This window comes from Lucilia cuprina, chromosome 5 (genome assembly GCF_022045245.1).
Source record: "Lucilia cuprina isolate Lc7/37 chromosome 5, ASM2204524v1, whole genome shotgun sequence".
NCBI classification, from domain to species: domain Eukaryota; kingdom Metazoa; phylum Arthropoda; class Insecta; order Diptera; family Calliphoridae; genus Lucilia; species Lucilia cuprina.
Window position 1 is genome coordinate 65,008,516 of NC_060953.1, and position 22,977 is coordinate 65,031,492.

General features: G+C 30.9%; 1 protein-coding gene across 5 annotated transcripts in view; it reads right to left on the reverse strand.

Annotated features, from left to right (window-relative positions):
- Nucleotides 1–488: 488 nt before the first annotated feature.
- Nucleotides 489–22,977, reverse strand: part of LOC111675062 (rho guanine nucleotide exchange factor 16) — a 46,306-nt gene continuing 23,817 nt past the window's right edge. The window contains exons 2-7 of one of the 5 annotated variants that reach the window (XM_046952677.1): nt 17,856–22,218; nt 15,860–15,954; nt 2,522–3,955; nt 1,389–2,404; nt 1,116–1,320; nt 489–1,040 (exon numbers count right to left, since the gene is read on the reverse strand). In XM_046952677.1, the coding sequence (XP_046808633.1) occupies nt 874–1,040; nt 1,116–1,320; nt 1,389–2,404; nt 2,522–3,955; nt 15,860–15,954; nt 17,856–22,060 (7,122 nt within the window). In that variant the 5' untranslated portion in view covers nt 22,061–22,218 and the 3' untranslated portion in view covers nt 489–873. Of the gene's footprint in view, nt 1,041–1,115; nt 1,321–1,388; nt 2,405–2,521; nt 3,956–4,877; nt 5,362–13,630; nt 13,831–13,856; nt 14,240–15,859; nt 15,955–17,855; nt 22,219–22,977 lie in introns of those variants that run through there. The other 4 variants (XM_046952681.1, XM_046952678.1, XM_046952679.1 and 1 more) reach the window with 4 other exon arrangements.

Sequence of the window (22,977 nt, forward strand, 5' to 3'; positions counted from 1 at the left end):
GTCTCATGAGCATACTTGCTCGTGATCTCGGTAGAATGAATCTGAGCGCTCTTTTATTTGTCATCACTAGCTATTGATAGTATGGACCCTTGATACAATTCGCTATCAACCGTTGACGTCGTCACATTTCTCAGTTCTTTCTAATCTGTCAGACGTTCAACTAAAACGTGTTCTAGCATTTAGCAAATTGTCGAATTCGGTGTGAATTTGACTCGAATCGTTCTAGCAATAATAATGTTGATCTCTGTCTCCTTCCATTTTCTTAATTTGCTTCTTATAAACCATCTCTTTATCTTCCTCTTTAATCTTATATTCAAATAAGGTGAAATTATATTATTATAAAACTTGGCATCACTTCATATACAGCGACACCTGTATGCCGATTTTACACATTTTTAATATGTCGATTTCCAAACCATTTCTACCTGTTTATTTTTTTTAATATTAAAATTTTATTTATTTTCGTATTTTTTACTTACAATATATGGTTTAATTGTTTTAACGTAATGTATTAAATTAACAAATTTTTTTAAATTATTAAACGATTACTATTTGAATACATTTTATTACGACTCAACTTAATCGACAACCCTTAACTTAAATACATACATAATTTTTAATATTTATAAAAAAAAGTTAAAAATTTATAATAATTTCAATATCACAATTTCCTAAATATTTTACAACACATATTAAAAAATATTTTGAAAAGCTTATTTTAATTTATGACAATTACATACATTTTAAATACTCTATATAAATATTACTTTATTTTGGACTAAAGACACAAATCGGGGGTTTTCTATACAAATCTTAATAGTATGTTGACTTTTAAAAACTACATTTTATCCTCAGGGATAATATACTTTTTGATCATTTATTGCGTTTTTGTGATTCCAAATAGGTGGCGGTAAAGGTGAGTAAACGATGTCTTTGCTTAAGATTACGTGCTCTTACATGAACCGAATTAACCTCCTCAGTATAACTACCGGGGAACCAACCGACAGCACCATCACGTATACGTTCGCCCTTATACCAACCTAAGAGGAGAGAGATAAATATAAGAAAACGTTTTTGTTTTATTTTGGTAAAATGCCCAAAATTAGTTTACTTACCATCTGGCAATTTACGTGTGACATTTACCACATCTCCTACATCTAAATTTAAAACATCCGGTTCATTATTCTCGTAAGCGTGTTTGGCTATGACCTGAGGGCAATCCCATTGTTCATATAGTTTCTCACCGGGAGTTTCTGATTCCGGAGGACGCATAGCTTGTAACCATCTTTCTTGCTCCGACACTGAGGGACAGGACAAAAGCTTTAAATGCAAAATAAAATGTATAAATTAGTACAAATTTTAATTTGTTAATTCGATATCAAACTTACCAACTCCACAGTTTTACGTTCATGATTCTCTAGCAGAGTCATTAAAATTAAATTCTTACTAGTTTGACTATTTAAATCTTTGGTTGGTAATTGTGGCAGTGAGTCACCCGAAGTTATTGTCAACATATTGCGCGGACAATAGTCAAATACCGAAAACTGTTCTTCTGCTTTACGTTTTGTCAGTACCAACAAATCCGAAAAGAGAAAGGCAAATATTGTAGTCTTTGAAAACTTTTTGCCAAATGTTAGCTTGGCATCATCTCCACGCCATATCAGATGTGTTAGCTCTCCCTTTTTAACTAAATAACGTGGCTTAGTGCCGGGAGCCAAAACACCAGCTGGTGCAATTGCCAAAGGTCGTATTACAGATGGATTAAATTCTAGTTGTCTGGAGATTCGTTCAATTTCAAAGGCCTGTTCACTTTTGTTAGCCGCCTCATTACATTGCGTTACAATTTTATTCATTATGGCCAAACACATTTTCCAATTGTCATACTCATCATCATTGGGATGACATTTACTGAAAACGGCATCTATTAGGAGAGGCAGTCTTGTTATTCTCTGCATGGGTAACATTAAGAATGAATGCAAGTTTAGCCCGCAGCACGCCGGACTTGACTCGAGTAATTCCAAATTTTGTGCAAACAGTCCTTTGCCTTCACGCAAATGTTTCAAGGTACGATCCATGCGTCCTTGATGTTCGCAGAATCCCACATAGACATGGAAATGCTTTTCGGCTATAGCATATATGCGTTTACTTAAACCTATTAACATTATATTGTCCTGCCAGCAGGATTCCAATTCTGTTAGGAGTTTTTCTGAGCATTCATGTACCGGCACAATGTGAGCGAATAAAGATTTGCGATCACGCGAGCTAACAATATTTTGATCGCGAAACACGGGATGATTCATATAATGAGTGCGCAAGAGATTTAGAGATTTAAGGTAACTGGCTTCGGAAGTAATTATTTCAAATTTGGCCTCCATTAAAGCTCGTTCGCGTGGGGTCATTGTGGCTGGAAATAAATTGATTTTAAACTATTACTTTTGTGTTCTAAAAAGGAGTTTAGGAAGAATAAATTCTGTTGGGTATATATAGACTTAATAAAAGGATTTGTTTCCATACTACTTACGTATTATACACGAGTTAATAACTTCTGGTATTTGACTCCACAACGTGCGTTCGGGACTTCCCTTGGGCTCCACCAGTTGTAAAGCCGAAGGTCTTGAAGATTTACGAGTTCCTTCCTTAGCATTGCCATTCTTAAGGCGATCGCCTATTTCCTCATAACCATCTGTGGAACTCTCATCAGCCATATCTCGTGAAATGGCTTCTAATTTGGCAGCACTATAGATCTGATACAGAGGTTCATTGCTAAACATACTATGAGACATTTCATCTGCCGGTCCCGCTTCATTGCTGGTAGAAACACCGGAACTGCCACTGCTGCTGGCCACTGATATGCCACTGGTTTGATATAAACCAGCTTCCTCATACCAAGTAGAACCGGCCGCAAAACTACTGCCCGAACTACCATTTTGACTATTTATTATTTGAGAATCATCTTGTAACAAATTGGTGGTGCCATTTTTGAAAACACCACATTCGGCATACCAGGAGGTATTGCTTTGACGTTTGGGTTTAGTGTTGTTTTCTGGTGGCGGAGGTGGTGGTGGCTCATGAGGCCTAATGCCAATAGTAGTGCGTCTTCTTTGTGAATTGGCTAATTTAGATTCCTTCTTAGATTTACGTGCCATAGTTGATAGTCTTTGTGACTCTGCTGTTGGTATAGACGTTGTGGTAGGCAGTTCTCCCGATAAAGCTTTTTCCGAAAATCCCGAATCCAACTGTCCATTATGTTCGTCATTTGCTGGATCCTCAATATAGAAGGTACTTCTGGTAGGCGTTAATGTGGATAATTGTTTATTATCAAATCCTACTAAACTCTTGCGTATGCGAGATTTCAAACTTTTACCCGCTTTAGATTTTCTCGGTGTAGTAGAAGTGTTTAAAGGTTCCGGTTTAGAGACCGTACTTTGAGCTAATATTAAATTCTTTTCAGAAGTACTTAATTCTTTGGTGGCTGGTACTTGTAATGAAGATGATGTTCCTAATGCCGTAGTTTCCGGCTTTCCCTCATATTGTCCTGCGGCATAGAATTGCGATGAACTATCATAGATCTTTTGCTGACTACCACCATGTTTAGAACTATTTGGAGATTTCTTATTCACTATGAAATTCTTAAATTTCTTAACAAATGAATACATTTGATTGGATGAAGTTGGAGGATCTGGCAATTTAGTGGTTCTTATATCAACACCACTGTCGTTATGGGAATTTTTAAAATTTTCACCATCTTCATAGTAATCGGTATCGGAATCAAATGAATCATCTGATATGTGTTGTCCCAGTGCATGTGCTGAGTAGGACATTTTTTTGCCACGCTTAGACACGCGAATCGAGTCCTGATTTCTTTGCAAACTATTCATTCGTGTCTGCTCAAGCAAAGAGTGTCGCTTGGAGATGGTTTGCGGTGAAAGTTGTTCGTAATAATGATCGGGATCATCTGAAATAAGGGAACGTAATGTTATTTAAACATTTTTAATTTTATGGCAATAAAATAAATCAAAATTTTAGAAAATATATACATGAGGAGCATAATTTAACCTAGTTTTTTTATATTAAATTAAGTAAGTTTTTTAATATTAATTAATTTTGCGAACATTAATAGATTGCATAAATTTAATTAATTAAACAAATCAGAGACTATAGTTTTGCCCATAAGTATTTAAATAATACTTGTTGAATGAAATCATATTTTTCTTAAAACCGCAGAATTTTTTATACTTTTCAACTGAATATGTTAACCAATTACGACAATCAAGATATGTAGATAGATAGATAGATAGATAGATAGATAGATAGATAGATAGATAGATAGATAGACAGATAGATACATAAATAGATACATAGATAGATAGATAGAAAGATAGATAGATAGATAGATAGATAGATGGATAGATAGATAGATAGATAGATAGATAGATAGATAGATAGATAGATAGATAGATAGTTAGATAGATAGATAGATAGATAGATACATAGATAGTTAGTTAGTTAGTTAGATAGATAGATAGATAGATAGATAGATAGATAGATAGATAGATAGACAGATAGATAGTTAGATAGATAGATAGATAGATAGATAGATAGATAAATAGAGACCAGCCAAAATCTCCATACATTATAGAAGACGTTTTTCACTCTTTTCCGATTTGTTATGTCAGAAGTTATAACCGTCATATTCCTTCCCTAGTTTAAGTATACAAAAATTTTAATTTGCGAATTTACTCTTTTCTCAAGCCAATATAATCACCAATAACAAAGTTGCTAACCTTCTGCGTCCGTTCACAAAGATTGATAGCAACAATCTATTTTAAACACCAGAAGAACAAAATGCTTATATGAATAACTACATAAATACCAACCTACAAATGTGCTCATCACCATGCCTTCACGCCTTTCATCCACTTCGGCTATAGTGGCACGTATAAAAGTCAAATGTATTCGTTGACGCTGTCGAACACTCGGCGTTACGTTATTTGGTTTTTGCACAGTTGCCAACTTCTCTTTCAATTCATCGAGGCAAGTATTCTGATAGACAGGCTCGTTTTTAACGGCATCCTCTGTAACTTCGGCATTCAAGTATACACAACTTGAAGGACAAGTTATTGACACTTCACCCACTGCGCGAGGTCGTCGTTTACGCGGCAACGTACGTAAAGTATTTGTTGAGTAATTAAATGTTGTTGTTGTCGTCGTCGTTGTTGAAGTAGTTTCCATCGTGTTCGTATGTTGAGTTATTTTTTTTGAATTCTTTTGGAATCTACATTATATCTTTTTTTTGAGTGGATTTTATTTGTGAGTTAAAACGAGTTACAATCTTTTTTACATCAGGGTATGGTCCATTTTCTGTAATTTATTTTCGTTGCTGTTTATTTTATCGATCTTTGTTGTTGCTGTTGTTATGCTGCATGAGTCATATATTTTACTTATTACTGTTTTCTGTTTTTTTTATAATTCTTGGACAATTTATTTCGTTTGCTCTTTCTTAATTGATTACAATTAACTTGAACTGTTTGGTTCTCAGTCGTATTATTAAAACTTTATCTTTGTTTAATTAACAGCCCTTATATTTTAAGGAAATTTTATTATGGAATTTATGTTTGATTTTTAATTCATCATACTTGTAAAAAGGGGCGTCGATTTTTTATTATTATTTCTTATTTTTATTAACTTTTTAACTTTTATTTTCATTATTATTCGTTTGTTATAATTACATATTTTTTATGCAACCCTCATATTTGTATTTAATAGTTTGTTGGATCACTCAATTCCCATTCAATTCAATACAATTTTGTTTTTAGTGCTATTTTCATGTTATGAACGAATGAACAAACGAACGATCCGTTCGATCAATCGACCAGCTGTAGACCGGTTAGTTTTTTTATTAAAAACTTTTTTGTTGTTTTTTTTTTTTTACTTTTTGAAATATGTTTATTTCAACTCGTAAGCATTATTAAATACAACTGGACACTTGTTCTTGCCATTTTAAGAAACATTTTGTTTTATAATTTTTAAATAAAAACTATAGTATAAATTGCATATACACTTAAAGAAATTTCGGTATCAAAAGGTATTTTTCTGATTCGGGCAAGGTCGCAGTTTTAGAAAGCATGAGAAAGGTTGACACATAGCCGTTTATAACTTCTTATGAATACATATACTTCTCATGGTTACAGTGACATTTTACAGTTAATTATGAACGTTTTAAGTCGGAGGTCCACACTACGCATCATCGCGTCATAGCATTACGCGCTTTTCATACCTACTTCGCGTTCTATGTTTTAAGTAACATGCCACGCTTTTTATGCGTAATCATTAAACTTTTTTAATCAAATTGAAAAATATGCATTAAATTAAGAAAATAAAATGTCAAAATCAGGTGACATGTTCTTGCGCCGCTTATAAAACTAGAAAGTATTCTACGCGTCAAGGCATTGTACGTTTTTGTGCCTGTAACTTTCATCATATAAATACATGGATTCTACTTTTTTGACAGACGCATAGAGTGAGAGAAAGTTTAGAACGCATGGTATGGACCTCCAGCTTAAGACATTTTCTAAAGAGCATCTTATATGGGTTAGGGGTCAAATATGTTCGCACAGGAATATTAGTAAAAAACTACACTAAATGGGAAGTTTTAGGAAGCATAAGAAAGATTGACTCATAGCCTCAGATAACCTGTTATACATATATCTAAATTACACTTTCTACAGGGCAGGGGTCAAACATATGTTCACACAGGAAAATAAGTCAAAAAAATTAAAAGAACTTGGAAGTTTTAGGAAGCATAAGAGAGGTTGTCATAAAGCTTTATCTTGGGATCTTAGTAAAGAGACTAAAAGTTCATCAATTAATCTCATGTACGCTTGCGAGATATTTTGGAGAGGTCAAAGGTTAAAAATAATCAGTTTTTTTACAAATATCTCGCTTATTCTGATTTCTACGATTTTAGATGCTACTACAGTTCTGTTCTCCAACTCTCACAGGTTGTGAGGCCCATTATCTTAACCTTTGATTATCATCTAACAGTTAAATAATTTTTGCATGAAAACAATCAATATAAGGTTTCGATCAAATATAACCAAACAATGAGAAAATAGGAGAGTAAAGCTTTCAATAAATTTGCTAATTTTCATCGGCCTATATAGTTTTCACATTTGCATGTAGTGATTTAATTTCCTATCAAAATTATTTTTAGTGTATTGTTAACTGCCATAAAAAAATATTAAAAAAAAGATTTATATTCGAATAGTTAAAACTAATACCATTGTTGAGAGATGTTATAACATTTGTTATATTGTTTGATTTTCTAATTCTAAAATGTTTTGTCTACATGATTGTCTAAATCTCTATTGAAAAAAGTATAAAAACTGTCTATTCTAGTCTGATTTATACTTTAATAAAAATTGACTTAACTCTCCGCTCTGTGGTTTGCCATTGCGGAAGTATGTGTTTTCTAAATAAAAACCAGTTTTTTTTTCTAAAAAAGCGATCCGCAAACATTGGGTGGTAGTTAATTTTTTGGCTATAAGCTTTTTTTATTACATACTACTATATATTCATTGTAATGATCTTTTAGTTTTTTTTCTCTGGAAAAAGAATAAAATTTTATGCCTCTTAAGAGATAAAAAGTTTTTAGATTTAATATTTTCAAAATGTTTCAGGTAGAATTTTTGAAATAAAGAGGATGGCTGAGGATTTAAGTCATGTTTTTTTTAAGTCATAAATTATCTATAAAATGCTTGCAAAAAAGGTTTTTATGTTTATAAACATATAAGTTTCAAACTTTAAATAAATGTTTTTATTATTGTTTCTTGTTTTGATTAAATTTGAAAAACATTAATAACACATGACAACACATTTTTTATCAATAGTATTGCGCTGAATTGATTTTTTCTAACCTCATCAAGTTTTCGAGGTAACGCGTCATAAAAAACTAGTTTTTCCCTTTTTTGAAACTTAACAATAACCCGAAGACACCATTTTTTTAAATCTGTTATCGGAAAATGCAAATTTTCCAATTTATATATTTTATCTTTTTTGAAATATCTAAACCTAAAACTTTAAATAAACCTTGATTCACAAAAGTTGATATTTTTAAAGATACATATATGTATATAATAACAAAGATGGAAAAGTATACCAAAGATATTTAACCCTAATTTTAAAGTGAAAAGTTTGTTATAGCCGATAAAATATAAAATTTTATAAATGAAAGTGTCTTTTCAGAGTTATTGCGACTCAAAAAATTGCCAAAAATACGGGCTTTAGGTAAAAAGTCCATGTCATATTACAGGAGACGTTGCTTGCGAGGTTTTATTGAACAAATCCACAGTGTTTCTGGGTTATTTCATTATTAAAAAATTATACAAATAGCTATACGATATTGGTAGCTTAAGGTCCCTTCACACGATCATACACTTTGTATGAAAAGTCCAATGAAAAAGTATTATTAAATTTCATCCGTATAAAAAGGAGAATAAAAGTCGTATGATTTATATTTTTGTGCTTACATGATTAGTATAAAACAATAACAAAGCAAGATTGCAACAGCTGTTTCACTTGTTTTGCATGTTTTACATTAAAAAATACATCCCTGATCTAATGCGACTCGGTTTTTTTTAAATCATTTCAAAGAAATGAAGAAAGCCATATGACTATCAAATATTCCATTCGTATTGCCTTTCAATGTGTGAAGGTTTCATTACATATTAAATATCGACGATTCCATCCTTGTTAAATCTTCGGGATAAATTCAAGCAGAAAATTCTAAACTTTTGCGATCAAAAGCGAGCGAGGAAAATTTACTGTCATAGACCGTTAGACCTTGAAAAGTATATAATTATATTAACGTTTTAAAGAATAATATCTCAAAAACTTAATGTCATGTTGAAATTATGAGTCAAAATTAGGATCTAGTTCAGCTGCTTTTGAAAAAGTATATCTTAGAGTTTAGGTTTCGACCAGTTTTTGTTATAACCTACACCACTTTATTGGGCAATATAAGAATCGGCTTAGAATTGTTTTCTAAGTCGATTAAGCCATGTCCATCCGTCTGTCTTTCAGGTAAAACTTGTACGCTGGGTACAGGTTGCAATTTTTAAGATAATTGGATAAATATACGCCTTTTTTAAACCATGGACGAAACCTATCGAAAATGGTTAACATTTGTGCTTTTAAGCCTATAATTATGTTAAACATATATCACGATACAGATTTGATCTTGCCAAGTTTCATAAAGATCGAACAACATTTAATAGTAGCTCCTATAAAAAGTCCCCTTTAGAAAATGTTCACACTAATATAGCGATGAAATTCCATGCAAAATATTAAAAAATATAAATGTATTTATTAAATTTTATAGGGATCGGCACATATTTGCTCCTAGACCCCATTTTGCCTAAATGTTTCGGAAACAAGAAAATATTCAAGATAAATATTTTGTTATGAAAAATAAATCAAATATAATATTCATAACTGGTGCAGGGGTATCATATGGGCTGGCTACAACCGACTATACTTTCTTACTTGTTCACACTAATCTTTATATTATTCTCTTGTATGCATTGCATTATACATACATGAATACATACATATGTATGTTTTTATATTTTTACAGTTGAAATTCATATTTTTATTATGGTCAAAATTTTTGACATATGAGTGATGTGCACGTTAATCCCTATTACGAGAGTCTGTTAATAATGTATGACACTTTAATTGATGATGAAAAAAATGCAAAAAATATAATAATAAATTTCTTAAAAAAATAAAATTAAAATCTTAAAGCAACTAGGAAAGGAAAATAGTTTTAATAATAAATATAATTTTTGATACAAAAGATTATTAAGATTTTCTTTAAGTATCTGCCTGCCATTGTCTAAATATCTAGAAGTTAAACAATGAGAAATTTTAAAAGAAAAACTGATAAAGAAAGTCTAAACAATAAAAAATAATTACCAGTCATAATAATAAAATATCTACACATTTACTATAATAGTACCCATTTCCCTGTCCCCTTTTTAGTTTTTTTTTTTATTTGGATTTGATCACTTGCAATTGTCTTTTGTCTTGACCAACACAATTATTTTATATATTTAAAGCAACAGCAAATCGGGTATGTAAGTTTATATACAAGTGTATCTACATATTTACTTCAGCCACTCATAATAGAGTTATTATATTTATGGTGATTTTTTTGTTATAAATAAAAAAACATAAATAAAAAACTTTTTTATAAACTTGTCTTGTATTCCTATAAAAGTCTATAACTCGAGTCAATAATTTAAAAAACAAGGTTAAATAAATAAGATCATGAACTTTGGTTCTGCAATCAATCTGTCTAGATATGCTCAAAGAAAACCATATAAAACCAACAAACAAATAAATAATATTAAATACTTTTATTTTATAAATATTAATAATTTATAATCTTTTATTAAAACCCTGAAAAAATGCATTTTAGTAAAAGCTAACTTTTGTTAAAAAGCATGAAATTAAACAAAGAAATTAATAAACCTGTGTATATTTCTTATAGGGGAATTTTGCAATTTTTATTTAGATAAAAATGCTTACTAATCTAGAAAATATTGTTTTTCTTCAATTATTAGTCATTTGCAGAAGATTCTCTGTTAAACCGAGTAATCTTCTGTTATTGTTATAATCGTCTAGAAATTATTATAAAATTACTTATGAGTTTTGCTTTTAAATTCAATGAAAAACCTGTGTTTGTCTCTTTTTTTTAGAATATAAATACGATTATGAGTTAAGAATAAAGTTCAAATGATTCAGAGAGTTGAATACTTAGATATAAGAAGCAATTTAAAATGTTAATTTTATTTAATGCAGTTTTAAATGACAATATGCAAAATATTATAATTAAAAAAGAAGAAACGGTTTAAGACCATGTCATCTTAGAAGATAGGGAAATTGCGATGAAAAAAAAAATAACTACCTCAACAAGATCCTATTATATTGCCAGAGGTTTTATTAAACAAGTCCACAGTGTTCCGTATAGATTCTGGCTTATTTAACTATTAAAAAATATTTATTGTTCTAACCCTAGTAATTATAAGAGGTATAAACTTCATCGGTTAAAAATCGTATTGATAACTTAAGGACCCTTCACGCGATCATGCTCTTTCTATTAAAAGTCTAATGAAAAACTAAATTGAATAAAAGTCATCGATTTTTGTGTTTATATGATTAGTATAAAACAATAACAAAGCAAGATAGTAACAGCTGTTTCACTTTTTTGTATGTGTTTAAGAAATACATCCCTGATCTAATGCGACTTGCTTGTTGTTTTAATCATTGCAAAAATGAAGAAAACCGACGACTGTCAGAATTTCCATTCATATTGCCTTTTAATGTCTGATGGTTTCATTACATATTGCGTTTCAATGATCCCATCTCTTCTGCACAAAATTGTGACAGATCATATTATTTGTATGATCGTGTGATCGTTATATTTTATTTTAAAGGGTACATATCTGTCATTATTTCTCACTCAGTTATTGAACATTGTTTCGATACGAAAAAAAAACAGTGAAGATTTACAGTCAAAGAATTGAAGTCATTGATCCTTAATAATTGCTCTCAAACCTTGTTAAATCATCAGCAGCTATTCATGCAGCAAATTGTAAAGGAAAATTTACTGCCATAGACCGTTAGACTTCAAAAGTGATTGTTTTAACTTTTTAAAGAATGTAATTTTTGGTTCCATTACTATTACCTGAACCGTTAGAGATCGTATCCATGGAGCTAAGGTAGTGCTCTGCATATTGGTGGTACCAAAAGCGTGGTATTTGTAATGAAGTGCAGAAATCTGTTCAAAACATGGAAACAAGGATCTTACAATTAATGCAAGGAATATTGGACAAAACGTGAAAGCTCAACATTTCATAACTAATTAGCCGGCAAAAAGTAGGTAATGTCTCTGAATTGTAGTTAAATACTTAAAAACATACTTTTCAACGACTACTACATATCATCTGGATTAAATAGAAGTAGTCTAATAAGGTCTTACTAATAATGTGTTATAAATATCTTCTAATTGATTAGTTATTTTGAATGTGACTGTGTGCGATTTTTAATAACTTACTTTTCTAATTACTTGTAAGCGTTTGTGTTGAGTTCTTGCCTCCAAGAACTAATTAACAAACAAACTAACTAACTTCCTAACTAACTAACTAACTAACTAACTAACTAACTAACTGGGGCCATTTTGTTGTTTGATCGGCAAAATATAAATCAATCCGATCGGAATGTTATCGGTCTTTACGTCAAACTCCGGTTTTTCGTAAAATGATTGATAATTTGTTTTTTTTTTCTGGAAATATTTTCAGTGTGGTACAGAGCAAAAGCTATTCAAACAATTCTTAAATTATAACAAATTCCATTAAGTGCTTTGAAACTTAAAGTAATTCCATTTTTGGCAAATTAAATAATAATTGATGGATTTTTTATTATAACTGACTTTTACAAAATTAATTACTTTAATTAACGATGCATGAGTTATTCCCATAGTTTTATCTTCTTCTCAAGTTTGTGCAAATATTTAAAAATATTTTTAAATATTTCAAAAAAAAAAAAAAATACTTGTATCTATCTTTAATTTAAGTAGGTGTTTTTAATAAATTTTGTACAATGAACTCTATAAAAAACGACTATAAAATATGTCTGATTTATATTGTAAATTGTAGCGTATAGTTGGTATTTATATCAAATATTTAAGTTTTTTTTCTTGTGTTTTTCCAAAACTATTTACGCGGAAGCCCATTAACGCTATGTGATCACTGACTGATCATCAAAAACACATACATTTCATTACATTACATTTTATATTAACATTAGTTTATTGTTTGTGTGGCCGCTTTTGCCATCACAGTCAGTCGAAGTCAATGGGGAAATTTTTACGTGTTGTTCATTAGTTTCGTCGTCTTTTCTTTTATTTTTTGCAGTTTTTTTTTGTAATTTTTTTCCATTTAGCTATTGTTGTAGCTAAGTCTAGCTTTAGTTGTTTTTGGAAATGCTGTTTTTGCAGCTTTTTCCATAAACAACAACAGACACAATAATGCAATTTTTCAATTGCATAAATTTCAACCTAAAATTTGCAATTTTTTTATTTATTTATTTAGTTGTTGTATACATTTGTTTGTAGGTATTTTTTTTAATTCAAACAACCTTTAACAGCGCTTAAATTTTTGTTAATTTGTGTTTTTTTCAAATAAAAAAACTGAAAAAAATCATCTGCCTCATTTTAGTTTTATTTTAAACGATTTATAGGTAATTTATTGTTATTTTTTTGTATTGTAGCTTCTTTTTTAGTATATATTATTATTTAGTTGTTTGGTTGGTTTAAAAAAGTTTTCAAGGTTTAAACAAAATTTTACTAGTTTTACAGTGTACGAGTGAGTAGTATGTACAGGTTTCATTTGTGGCTTAAAGCTTGTGTTTTATGTATCATTTTTTTAAATTTTATTTTTTTTTTTCAAATTTGCGCTAAACAATGAATTTCGTCATCGTGTTCAGTGGTTCACGCTGGTGATCAACAAACAACTATAACAACAGCAGCAGCAACAACAACAACTCTACGAATAACTATGGCAACAACTTTTGTTTAAATGATGGACAGACGGACGATTCCTCTATAATTGCAAACGATCGAGTTACATTTTATTTCTATGATCATTTATTTGCTTTATAAATTACAACCATAAAAAACAGCTCATTGTCATTTTGTTTTAACAAATTTTTTTTTAGTTAAACTATAACAATTTAATTATTTTATGTTTTTTTTTTACTATTAACAAATTTTTTTTATTTTTTTTATTTATTACATTTTTTGACATTTATTTGATTTTGTTTTCACTTGCCAGCGTTTTGGCTAATATTCAATATAATCTTTTAAAATTTTAGTTTTCATAAAAATTTCTCTCTTTGTGTTTTGCATACAAAATAAGTTTGAAATATTCAGAAAAATTTCATACAAAATTGAATTGCACTCTTTTTGTTTTTAAAAATTTTAACGTTTTTTTTTACAATCCGCTGTTCATACACGTCCGTTCATTGAAATACTTTACTCACAACTGAATTATTTACTCAAAATATTTATCTGTATGATTTTCGTTTGTATAAATTTTGTGTTCCACTCGTAATTGCAGTTTTTTTTCTGTTGGTCGAACAAAATGATCCCCCATATACAATGGAAAAAAAATTTAACATCATATTGTACTAGTTGTTCTTCAAGTTTTTTTCAACATTTTTTGTTTTTGGTTTTTTATTTTTATTATTATTTTTTTTTTGTTATACAAATCGCTAAATAAATATTACTCTCTATTAATGCTGAAGTAGACTTGCCAGATATAATTTTTAATCAGCCCGCATGAACGGCGATAAAATTTAAAACTGTTGTTATCTTAAAAATATTTTAACAGAAATTTTTAACAACATATTGTTTGAATAGAAACAAAATTTAATGAGGAGCATTTCAGAATTTGTCATACTGTATTTTACCTTATCCTCTCTGATAATCATGGAACTCGGTACATACTATCTTTGTATAAGTACGAAGTTTAAAATTCTCTACAATTTCAGATTCTATCGTGATTCAAGATTCGACTCTAGTTCAATTATAGTTCAGATCTAGTTCAAGTTCAGTTCTATTTCAGTTCTAGTTTAGTTCTAGTTCAGTTCTAGTTCAGATCTAATTCAGTTCTAGTTCAGTTCTAGTTCAGTTCTAGTTCAATTCTAGTTCAGTTCTAGTTCAGTTCTAGTTCAGTTCTAGTTCAGTTCTAGTTCAGTTCTAGTTCAGTTCTAGTTCAGTTCTAGTTCAGTTCTAGTTCAGTTCTAGTTCAGTTCTAGTTCAGTCCTAGTTCAGTTCTAGTTCAGTTCTAGTTCAGTTCTAGTTCAGTTCTAGTTCAGTTCTAGTTCAGTTCTAGTTCAGTTCTAGTTCAGTTGTTGTTGAGAATTATATCATAAGATCGGTTTAAGTAATTTTATGAAACGGAATCTTAAATAACTTAATTTAAAAAGTAAAATATTTAGAAAATTGAAGTATTTTCTAAATATAAAGCTCTATTCTTTTGTATTGTAATACAATTTCATAAAATCCAAACTATTGGAGCTCAATTTATTCTCAAGTCTGGCAATTTTAGTTTCAAACTGAATACAATTTGCTTTGTTTAAATAATCTTATACTCCAACATTTTTTATTTTTCAAGAGTATAAATAAGATTTTTTTTATTCACTTTACAATGCGTTACTATCTCTTAATAAAAATTGGCTCCCTTCAATTGGCCCCACAAATGATGGTAGATGTGCTCTTATATGGAAGAGTAAAAAATAACAGTGATAAAAACATGTTAGTTAACAGAAGCTTTTAAGTAAAGCTTAACTATAGCAATGTTAAAAGTTCAGCTTTAGCATTAACTAAAGCTTACTGTTAATTACTATTAAGTTTGTTTTACTAAAAACGTTACTTTGTTGGAGAATTTAAATTAAAAGTGTCTCGACTATTTTCTTTATAAATTTATTAAATTTTTTGTCATTTGAAAAATATACTTAGTTACTAATTTAAAAATATAAATCAGATTTAAATGTGTTTAGAAAATACAAAATTTGTATAAATAACAATTTTAACAAAACTAAGTGACGTGTCTTTTGTATATACATATATGGAGAAGTAACTCAATCTGAAAATTTCTTTGTTCAAAATCAATAAAAGTTCTGTTATTATTATTTATTATACTTTACTTAAGATGCAAAATATAGTTTTTCCAAAATACTCACATAAATTTTATATTTAAATAAATAGGTAATAAAATTAGTTAGTTTTACTTACCATCTTCAATGCAACTTTTCGATTTCCTTTGACGTTTATCACGCACTCTCCTAGACCAATCGGGACTTTTATGGGCCTTAGAACGTTCACGTACACTATAACCAAAACATAAAATATATATTTTTTTTAAATTTGTAAATTATTGTTTAGTTTATAAATAAATAATAATCCTTACATATATTCAAAATGTGTTTCTAAATAAAATGTGCTCATTTTTATTTCGAGTTTTTACACGTTACTTAACAAAATCTCAAATGTAACTATTGATTTAATTTTGTCTAAAGTTTTGTAAAAGCTATGAACATTTTTGTGCACCACGAAATAAAAACCTAACAATTGTTATCAGTCCAAATAAATAATAAACAATTTTCTAGGTCAGTGGGGTACGGTTGTTCCAATGAATGTAAACAAAATGTGAGAATGAGAGAGAATGGCAGGCAGATAAAAAAAATTAGTTATTTTAAGTAACCGATAACCAATTAAAAATTTTAGTGAAATTGCATATAAGAAGTGGGTAGAGTAATTTTAAATTTAAGGATGATAGTGTTTTAATATAACCACTATTTAAACAAGAGTTCTATATTCGGCTGTGCCGAATCTTATATACCCTTCATCACGGTGTGTTAAAAATAACAGTCGGTACCAAAAAGTCTTCTTTTACATAACTTAATTCGCGCTCAAGATGTTTAATTTCATGTTTCTAGATTCAATATTATGGAAAATTCAAAAGAGTACCTTCTGAAAAATGAAAAAGTACCCAAAAGTTTCCTTTTATGGGTTCTCACCCTATGAAATTTTCAGGGGTTGGTCGTATCTCCGTTATTTATGGACCGATTTTGCTGATTTTAAATAGAATTAAAGCATGCCTAACAGAATTATTGACGATTCGGATCTCACCGATATCTGAGCTGCTCTAAAAAGTGATTTCAACAAACAAATATAAGTTTTTCCGCCGTGGAGTATATACATATATTCTGGGTCCTTATTAAATTCTAAGACGATCTAGACATTTCCGTCTATCCATTGAAAGAAGCTAACGAGCAGAAATTTAGTACAGATATTTTATATTGATGCAGTTTGTTTGGCATTGCAAATATTGGTCCACGATGTTTAGAGTAGCAAGCCTTGTCCTATAATTGACCCTACATTCCATATAAGGCCCCCTCAGAAAATGACTTAAACGTTAATTACTGACTTAAAAATTATACTGTATTGATGAAATTTGACATGAATAAGTTTTGTGCGAAAATTTCTCCGCCGAATTCTATGAAGATCGGTCCATATTTGACCCTACCACCCATATGTAGTTCCTTTCAGAAAATTACTTTAACGCTTATTAGTAGCTTAAATAAGCAGTATTTTGGAGAGGATCGCGCTTTAATTGACCCTATCCCCATAAAAGGTCACTACCAGCCCATAAAGGAATAAAATTCGTCATAAACAAGACCTGTATAAACAAAAATTTATCCACAAATCAATTTATTGCGAGGATCGCGTAATAACTGGCCGTAACCCCATACAGGTCCCCTTGATTTTAACGCTTAATACTGGCTTAGAAATAGATGTATAGAGACATCAATAAGTTTTGTATGAGCCAAAATCGTTCTACAAAATTCTATGAAGATCGAGTCATAACTTTTGATCTAATAAATAAGAAAACTGTTTCAATATTAATGTTTATTCATAAGGAAGCATTCCTTGTACCTGAACTGTAAAACACTTTTCGCAAGACATGTGGATTTTATTTTTACTAACTTCACTAGGTTTACTAAACTATAAAAATGTCAAGTTCATTTCCACTTAATGCTCAAGCTGCCAAGTAGCACAACTAGATATTTCCTTTGTTTGTCTATATCAATGGCGGCTTCCTTATCAAAATTACAAAATCAATATTTTACTTTCACATAAAACGTAAAACAATAGACCCACCGATAAGATATCACAAAATAAAAGCACAAAAAAAATAAACTACAAAATCAACTTCTTCTATACTTACATGATAAATTGTGGTTTACTCACTGCCTCCCCATTTTCATTGTCTGTAACATCAGTCCATTCATCACTTGTATCTGTTGTACGACCTATGGAACCACCATAACCGTTAACACTATTTACATCTGTCGTTGATTTATTGATGTCAATATGAGCATGACTATTCATGTGATAGATACGTTTACTCGAATAATGCAGACTAGAGGCTAAGGAGTCCTCGTACAGGCTATTTGTTTTATTCTCTGAAGAAATAGTTAGAGTGGAACCGCTACTACTGCCACCACTATGATGACCCACTATATTGGTACGTTTAAAATGTGAAATACTTTCATAGCAATTGGATGATAATGAAATACAATCGGAATTTTTATTACGCAGCAAGGAGGGTGGAGAATTTTGTAATTTATTGCCCTCACATTGCAGGGACTCATAGCAATGGGAGCCTTTAATAGTGTCATATATATTTTCATCTCCCCCATAATAAGGTGGTTCAAGACAGGGGGTGGAAGTAAGAGATTCTTCTTCAGTACTTTGCAGTCTAGTTAATGGGGGTTTAGGTGCCGTTCTGCAGGGTAAAATTCTTTTGGGTTTTGGCAAATCAGGCAGTTCATCTGTCACTTTACGTACTCCCATAGTATTAGGTGTTATGGGTGTCGTTACCACAGAGGGAGTATATTCCTCGTAACCATCAAAGTGTACAGGTTTAGGTGTTTCACACTTTGGTAACAGTGTGACTTCTTCGGGATTTTCTATAGGTTCGTAGCCATCTAATTGTTGTATTGAATTAATAACAATTTCTGACGATTGAAGGGATTCAAAATGATCATAAACTTCTTTAGCTTCCTCTACTGTTTGATAAATATCTTCCTCTATTTCTGGGATTTTAGTTTGGATAGTGGTAGTTTCCTCTTTAGAAGTGTTGAGTTCACAATTTTTATATGATTGTTCAGTCTTAAGTTCAATTGTTTTATCTATACATATGGGTTCATAAAATGGTTCCTCTTCTTCTATCGATGCTGCTGTTTTCTTGGGTGGAGGTATAGGTGGCAAAGGTTTGCTACAAGGTTTATTCTCATATTGTTGTATTAGTTTTTCCTTTTGATGTTGCTGCTGCTGTTGTTGTATCTCCTTTTGTTCCATGATCATTTGTTCACCCTCTATGGCATTGACTAGAGTCACATTGACCGCTTGTATTATGGTTGCGCTGGTTGATTTCGTTGCAATCTCTTTGGCATAAGTTTGATGCAGAAATGATGAATTTGGTTTTAAGGGTTCACCATATTCATCCACTTCCAAAATGGCATCGTTGCCATGAGACAAATGTTGTAACTTTTTATCTACTTGATCTAAAGCATCCAATAGTTTGGCTTCTGAATCGATCATTATGGAATACACCACTTCGTTTAGTTCAAATTCTTTCTTTTTGAGCGAAGGAGAATTCATCGGTGTATATTCTCCTGCTTCCAACAGTTGGGGATTTTCACATGGAATGGATTTAGAGTCTTTTATTATTGCGGTGTCAATGGTTAAAGCGGGTGAGTCTTCTAGTTTGGTAACATCTGTAGTGCTGGCATTAGTGGGATTGAGTTTTTGTTTTTTACTGCTGTTGGAGAAAGGTGTAAAGTATCTTAATTTTTCATAGATTTTGGCATATTTATGTTTGCGTTTGCTTTTGTCTTCAAGCTCTAGAGATTCAGAAGATGTATTGTTTTCTGTCGTAGATTCTAAAGTTCTGGTTTCGTTTTCTGTGGTTTTATTTTCCTCTACTAAAGATGTTAAAGCGTCTGTTGTTGTTATATTATATAGTTCATTGTCCTCCTTTGGTATATCTTTATTGTTTTCTTTTATTTCCATTTTCCTTGGATCTTCTTTAGTACCGAGGATAAACTCAGATTCTTTATCCTGATTTAGTGCTGCCTGACTCTCTATTTTGTTAACATTTTCCTCCACTTGCTGTTGCTTAGTATGAATTATTTCTTTTGTTGTACAATCTTGTTTATTCAATAGATTTGTGTTATCTTGGAGTTCTTGTGGAATTTCTTTTGTTTTATCTTTATTTTTCGGTTTATTTTTATGAATACTTTTATATATGACACTATCTATTTTAGGAGGCAATACTATGACATCTTCAGTGGATATATCCATAAAGTCTTTTGTCGATTTATCTAAGTTCTTTGGAATTTTATCCTCTTTGTTGTTATTATTTATTAAATATGATTGATCTGTTTCTTTCTCCTCACTTTTTATCTGGTTAAGCTCTTTACTATTGCTATTATCCACCGGAGTTTTGGCCTCTTCTTTTACCATTTCCAATGTTAAAGGCAACTGCAATGTTTGAGGTTTTATTTCCGTTTTAACATCAGACTCATTTTTGTTGCTATTCAATCTAGAACTGGTTATAGTTTTATTTATAACCAATTCATTACTCTTCCTTAACACTTGTATACTTTTTAGGGGTACTCGGGGTTTTAGGCCCCTTGATTCACTTTCAAATTTCTTGATATTTTTCTGTACCGTCGAAGACGAACTAGACGAACGTAAAGTATGCAAATCCTGGGCCTTTGAACTCGCACGACTAACAGTAGGCGATTGATTGCGATTCAAAGATGAAGTATCTACCACTTTGTAGACATGACCCTTGTGGGTCATAAGTACTCCATTTTTACGTTTTATCTCCTCCAATAAAGTCTTATCTTTCTGTATAATTTCATTAAATTGTTGTGTTAATTTTGCCACCAGACTATTGGGGGGACTAGCAGCCGTACCCGTTCCCCCGCTAACCGAATCTTTATTGGTGTGCATTTTTCGAGGCGCATGATAAGAACGAGAGTGTGTTTTGAAACTGTATTTGCGAGCTGAAGAATTTCTTTTAACTACCGTTCTATGACTATTAGCACTCACCGCTAGCGATGTGTTAGAAGAATCTCTACTAATGCTACTAGCGCTAGCTAAAGTTTTGGCTGAATCTTTTCTTGTTGTTGCTCTACGACGACTGATTGCATGTTGTGGTGATTGTGCCTCGGTAAGTGTTGGTGTAGACGCTTCACTGCTAACGTTACTGCTGCTGTTGGCAACTTCTGATGTTTTTTGGCCCATTGCCGTTGGCAAAGACGCAGTTGTTTGTATTGTTGTTTGCATTTTGAATTCGTTGATAATAATATCGTTGTTAATTATAGCGGAAGTTGCAGTGATAAGCTTATGGCTCTTATCACTTTCAATGGAATTGCTATTTTTCGCTGTAAACAATTGGGAGGCGGGGGTTAGTGTAAGTTCTATAGGTTTTTTGCGTGAAAATTTATCATGACGTTTTAGCCAATCGAAACGTTCTGTCTTTTGACCCGACGGTAAAACTATGGCATTACTCAACTTTCTGTGGGTAGAATGCTCACTTAGTTCCCTTAATTTAGAGGCCTGCTCTGCAGTTTTGTATTTATAAAAATTATCTTTCTCCAAATGTTTTTGTATGTCAATGTCTGATAAAGAAATTTCATCAAAATCTGGTGAGACTCGGGAACAGTCATGCAAACTTAAAGCTCTTAGTTTACGAGCTTTTAAAAGTTCAGTTTCATTAAAGTGGGCAGATGTAGTTGTGTTTGTTGTTGGTGGTGGCTCCCCGGTACTGTTGATGGCATTTACCAAACAACCCACCGATTTAGTAAAATGTTGCTGTTTACAGGCTTTGGCTTTTAGAGCAGATTCTCTGTTGGCAGTGATACGTTTATTCCAAAAATGTTTCAAAGTTTGTACGCCTCGAAATTCTCTTAAAGTATCGTCGTCTTTGTGACCTATGGATTTTGTTGGTGTTATCTCTCTTGCACAATTTGTATTATTAAGTGTTTTTACGTTTGGACACGTACAATTAGTTTCTGATTCTTTTTCATGTATTTTCTGATCGTATTGTTTATGACTGCATTCATTTATCTGTTTATTATCACTTGTAACACTATTCTTTTTATTAATACTATTATTTTTATTTAAAGTTAATGTATTATTTGTATTATTACTGCTGGTGCTATTTTTCAACCAATTTAATATAGTCTTTGTCTTATTAGTCTTTGTTATAGGTGCTGTGTTAGCATGTGGATTTGTTGTTGCTGTAATTTGTAATTTATCTTCACTAAGTTTTTTATGGTCTTTGACTTTAGCATCTGCCAAAATTTCTATTGGCATTGCAGCCATACAATTTTCTGTAACAATATTGTCCAACATTTTTAATAATTTCTTCACGTTCTATAATATTGCACTTGTTGTAGCTACTGTTGCAATTCGTGTTGCTATTGTTGTAGGTGTTATGTTTGCATTTTGTAATATTGTGTTTGCAGTTGGGGTTGCTAAACCCACAAATTAGTTGGCAACTTTTTGGCGACCTTTAAATAAAAATAGGAAAAAAGTGAAAGTTTTAATTAATGTTTTTTGTTTACTATGGTTAATAAAAAGTTTATATAGCAATGCATTACATTTAATTTTTTTTACAAAAATATTTAAGACTTTATTTGGCTATATCTGCTTATTATACATATTCGTCATTTTCCGCAAATAAAATATTTTTATGGGAAATTGTATAGTTTTTATTAAAAGTTTAATAATAATATTTCATTTGTAATAATATTGAAATTTTTAAAGTTGTACTTAGTTTTATTATGGGGACGTTTTCGTCGATATTTTAGAGTGAAATGAAGTTAAAACAATATAGCAAACTATTATCATGACTTTAGACCAAACTTTTAGCTACGACTATAGCCAAACGATGAACCAGTATCAAGACTAAAAAGGAGACTCGATGTTATAGAACAAGTCTAGTCTATAGTCTAGTCTGTAGTCTAGTCTATAGTTTAGTCTATAGTCTAGTCTACAGTCTAGTCTATAGTGTAGTCTATAGTCTAGTCTATAGTCTAGTCTATGGACTAGTCTATAGTCTAGTCTATAGGCTACTCTAGTCTATAATCTAGTCTATAGTCTAGTCTATAATCTAGTCTATAGTCTAGTCTATAATCTAGTCTATAGTCTAGTCTATAGTATAGTCTATAGTCTAGTCTATAATCTAGTCTATAGTCTAATCTATAGTCTAGTCTATAGTCTAGTCTATAGTCTAGTCTATAGTCTAGTCTATAGTCTAGTCTATAGTC